The 4,646-nt window shown below is 52.0% G+C and overlaps 1 protein-coding gene across 1 annotated transcript in view; it reads left to right on the top strand.

The window, feature by feature from the left end:
- The first annotated feature begins 1,155 nt into the window (after positions 1-1,155).
- The window catches only part of LOC108801258 (extracellular calcium-sensing receptor-like), a 20,854-nt gene continuing 17,363 nt past the window's right edge, over positions 1,156-4,646 (top strand). The window contains exon 1 of the mRNA XM_018573192.1: positions 1,156-1,361. Coding sequence (XP_018428694.1) covers positions 1,156-1,361 — 206 coding nt within the window. The remainder of the gene's footprint in view (positions 1,362-4,646) is intronic.

Below are 4,646 nucleotides of genomic sequence, written 5' to 3'. Positions count from 1 at the left end.
CGAAAAGCACCTGGACGAAATGCGGTCATTGATTTGGCGTATTTTCATTCGTGCATGCGCAGTGTAGATCGTACGACTTTTGACGGACGGAAGCGCCAGCAACCTTACGACAATCGTACGATCGAGCAGAGTTTTCAAACACTCTTGACCGTCAAAAGTCGTCCGATTGTACAGTAATGTCGGTTCCGGCGCTCTATTCACACGTACGATTGTCGTTCGAAAATTCGATCGCATACGATTATCGTAAGGTGTATGGGCACCTTTAGAGTCTTGGGCGGGATGAAATCTCCAGTCCTCGGGCCAGGTGCAGCCAATTGTCAGGCCGGATTGGACTGATAACAGCCCCTATTAGGAGATGGGACAGAGAGGAAGGGGCAGTCAGTGGTGCGGGAGGACATGCAGAGCGTGGGAGACTGTGTGCATGTGACGCACGAGACACTGGGCTGGAGAGGCCGAGACGGCCTGTGGCACACGCGGTGTCGGGGCGAAGCTAGGAGGGTCTGTGGCACACGCGGTGTCGGGGCGAGGCTAGGAGGGTCTGTGGCACACGCGGTGTCGGGGCGAGGCTAGGAGGGTCTGTGGCACACGCGGTGTGTCTGGGAAGGTCGGGAGGACGGTTGTCACACAGGGAGGTGTGAAGCTGCTGGGTGTCCGGCCATGAGCAGGCTGAGGCTCTAACCCTGAGGTGGGACATGATACCGGTGCTGAGCCAAATCCAAACTAGTCAACTGCGTATCAGGGACTTTACTCCTCTCACCCTCCTCCCTGCCCAGCTCAGATCTCCCCCTGTACACCCCCCTATAGATCAGCACCATCCTCCCTGCCCAGCTCAGATCTCCCCCTATGCACCAGAGCAATTATTCCCCAATAACTATGCCAATACCTGAGATAACAAAGTATTACTCACAATATATCATTTTTAGGGGAAAAGGGTGTTTTGGGAATATTGTCTTCCATTTTTGCACTTTTTAATACAACGCTGAGACAATGGACTTTGACTCCCCTAAATAATGATGCGATTCTTGCTTCAGTGTGACAGAAGTCATCTCGGACCATATAATGATCTGACCTCCGAGTCTGTTATCTCCTTATAGGACGAGTTGGCTGCTCTCCATCTGGAACCTCCATATCACTAGGATCGTCTGAGTGGCCACCATGAGAAGACTCCTGCAGGTCCTCCTCGTATTCTCGTGTCTGGATGAGGGTCAGTCTGGCCCTGGCTGCAATCTCCAGAGTCGGCCGGTGGAAACCTTCTCACAATCCGGCGATGTTCTGATTGGTGGAATTGTTGAGGTTCATTCCGGAATCATTCTCCAACGACCAACTTTCCGGGAGAGGCCGAAGCCACGTTCATGTACGGGGTGAGTCCTGGAGGCAGCTGTCTGGTAGTGAAAGTGATGTTCATGAGGTTCATTTCTACTTGTGGTTCTATCTTCTGATGTGTGCAAGCTTGGAAACGTTACCATGTGCTCTGCTTATTGGACACCACAATATAAACACTTCACTCCAGGACGGCTAAAATACAGGTACTGAATGTTCTGGCAGATCACTGACCCCAGTACTGGATGTGTCACTGGATGTACCGCTCCTGTTACTTCTTATTCTTGTGTGTAATAATACAGGAGAACCCGTAATGACAGAAGATAAGGGACTCAGCATTGGTTGCATTCTATAAATCACTATCAAGTATTCTAATGGCCATTGTCACCTCTATAGCTCCACCCCCTTCCATTTCATAGCCAACTCTTCACCCATTTATAACCCTGTGTTGTTGTTGTTGTTTTAATTGTTCCCAAACTTTTTACAGATAGCTATCCTTTCCCATTTTATTTTTAACTCTTTCTCCCGGGACTATTCCTCCCCCCCCCAGTCATGTAGCCCCTCCGCTCAGTCTCTACGGGTCTGTCAGGAAATGGTACTGCTCGGACCTGAGGAAGGAAGTTCATTTCTCCAGAAAGTTGTCCTGAAACCTGAACTGTGCAAATGAAAAAAAGATCATCTACAGAACTCAGCTATGTTACAATGAAATACAAGTGACATAAATAGTCTTATAGTCAGGGAGGAAGACTCATTCTTACATTCAATAAGGGCTGGATTTCCCACATGGCCAACCAAGGCCCGGCCTCAGGGCAGCAGGGAGTAGGGGGGCGGCAGGGGTGTGGAATTCCTATCTCCTGATGCCCGGGACATGCAGTTTCGGGCGCCGGGCGGGTAGTTGTTCCCTACATTCAGCCCGGCTTTGGGCAACCAGAGCTCAATGTACAGCGGGGAAGCCTCCAATTGCTTTGTACAAGTGATCCCAGCAATGTCACCTAGATCACTTGTATGTAGCCCGCAGGTCTGCCATTCTCTATGGGGGAGGGGGAGTTGGCGGGTAGGGGGGCGCATTGAGGAACCTGGCCTTGGGGCAGCAAGAGGGAGTAAATCCGGCCCTGCATACAAGTTTTATTTCACCAGCCCGGGTTTGTAGTTTACAAGGCATGTTTGTACGATTCAGAAATCCATCATCAATAACCATGTATGACCAGGAAAGACGGAAAGCACCAGCTGATCATTCTCATACACGCCCAAAGCCATAAAGGAACTACATTCATAAAATGAGGGGAGAAGCAATGTATTGGGAAAAGAAAACCCAGTATACCCTAGAGCCGTGGTTCTGAACCTGTGGGTCGTGACCCAAAAGTGGGTTGCGACGCCATGTTCAGTGGGTCGCCGCATGCCTTCCACTTTTCTAGGTGAGAGGCTTCCCCTAATGCAGCACTGTCCATTCTCAAACCGAGCCGCCATTCAAAATATGCTGCCCAGCGCTGAGTGTCTACTTGAGCTGGGGTGGGCTGGGGGTATGGCCACGAGTGAGCTCCATCCATACGTGCATTGCTTATAGCTCCTTCGCATGTCCTGTAGAGGTGCCTGGACGGGAGTGAAGTCACATTCTGGCTCCCGGCACCTCTACAGGTGCGCATGGGAGCTGTACAAGCAATGCACAATTGGATGGAGCTCCTTCACAGCACCGCAGCCCACACTGCCCTGCATTCCATTGCAGTGCAACTTGGGTTGTGACTTAATGACCGAGGACAAATGTGGGTCCTGAGGTTACACAGGTTGAGAACCACTTGTCTAGAAGGACCATGTGTGTGGGGACATGGTGGATTGTAGCTTCACATTACCTCGTCAGTGTCACGATTTGGGGACCAGGGCACTGAGGCACATGAGCTCCGGGTATTGCGGAGCAGTATATAGTGTGGCATTGCGTGGCATTACCACGGTGATAGGTGGCCTCAAAGTCACCCAGGATTCTCAGCCAGAGGGGCTGAGTGGCTCCAGGAAGACATGACGTGTACCAGGAAAGAGCCGGCTTTTCAGTCCTTTCCGGGTTTTTCTGGATCCTAGTTGGGATCCTGGAGCCGGGAGATTTCTTAGAGCTCTGGGTGGGAGGAAATCTCCATTCCTGGGTCCGTGGGTTAGTAGCGACCAGCATCTAATTGTGCACCTGTGCACATCCCTCATGAAAGGGGGTGCTGGGATGTGTTCAGGGCCCCACCTGTGAGTCAGGAGAACCCAGGAGTCACAGTGGAGGCCGGAGCAGCGGGGAGCTGTGGGGTTGTGAAACCTATTGTGCGAGTTAGCACGTTACTGGGGTTGTCTGGAGGAACCAGACCGTGGCCCCGAGGATTGAGGCCGGAGCAGCAAGAGAAAACTGTTACATGACGGGGACACTGAGTGTGTGGGACAACTCGAGGATTGGTGAGCCCATATCTGTTATATGCTGCAGCAAGCTATTTATGTTGGACTTCCTTTACTGTCTGCCTTTTGAAAGAAAATAAAGACTTTTTGTTAATGGAAAAGTCTGTGCGAGTGCTCTGTGAGCTCCCCAACATTACAATAGGGACTGGATTAGGAATGTGCAGGGATACGGGTCTCTGAGCAGGGACAGTGTGACCGCACAACAAACGCAGGTGTGCCGAGGTCGCAGGATCTAAGGAGCCGCCTGGCCTTCCCCAGAGCCACTGATGGTGTGGATGTTGAGCTGCGGGGCAGCTCCCAGGTTGCGGCTCTCTGACACACCGTGCGGGCACAGTGCCAGCGGGTACTCAGGGACCACAGCACACTGGATTCAAGGAGCAAACGGGATGCAAGGTACAAAAAGAGGCATCAGAGGGAAGACGCAGGGAACATGCATGACACAGGAAGCAGAAACAGAAGGGAACACACAACAGGTGTACCCACAGAGATAAGAGATACACAGGAACAGCGGAGGGGAACGCACTAAGAGAAAGGAGGAAGGCGCACTATAGTGCAGAGCACACTAGCCGCGGGAGCAGAAGGTAAACCACAACACGGATACACTGGAGGGAAGCTGCATGGAACCAAGCAGCCACACAAGAGGAAGGCAGGCGATCAGGTAGTGCAGGTGTAGGCGCTGACTGAGGAGGGGATTACCTTCCACTAGCAGGACAAGCAGAAGCTCACCGGGAGCACGAGGAATGAAGGCTGACACTGGAAACATGTATCGCAGGGAACAAGCACACAAGGAATGGTGCAAGTACAGGCAGGCAAGGATACTGAGACTACACAACATGGAACTAAAGGCACGCTAGGTGATATGCAGGGGGGGGGGGGGGGGGGGAGGGGAGCAAAAAAAAATA

The sequence above is a fragment of the Nanorana parkeri genome, unplaced genomic scaffold (genome assembly GCF_000935625.1).
Source record: "Nanorana parkeri isolate BGI_ZX_2015 unplaced genomic scaffold, ASM93562v1 scaffold2267, whole genome shotgun sequence".
NCBI lineage: Eukaryota > Metazoa > Chordata > Amphibia > Anura > Dicroglossidae > Nanorana > Nanorana parkeri.
This window is presented reverse-complemented; position numbering and strand designations above follow the sequence as displayed.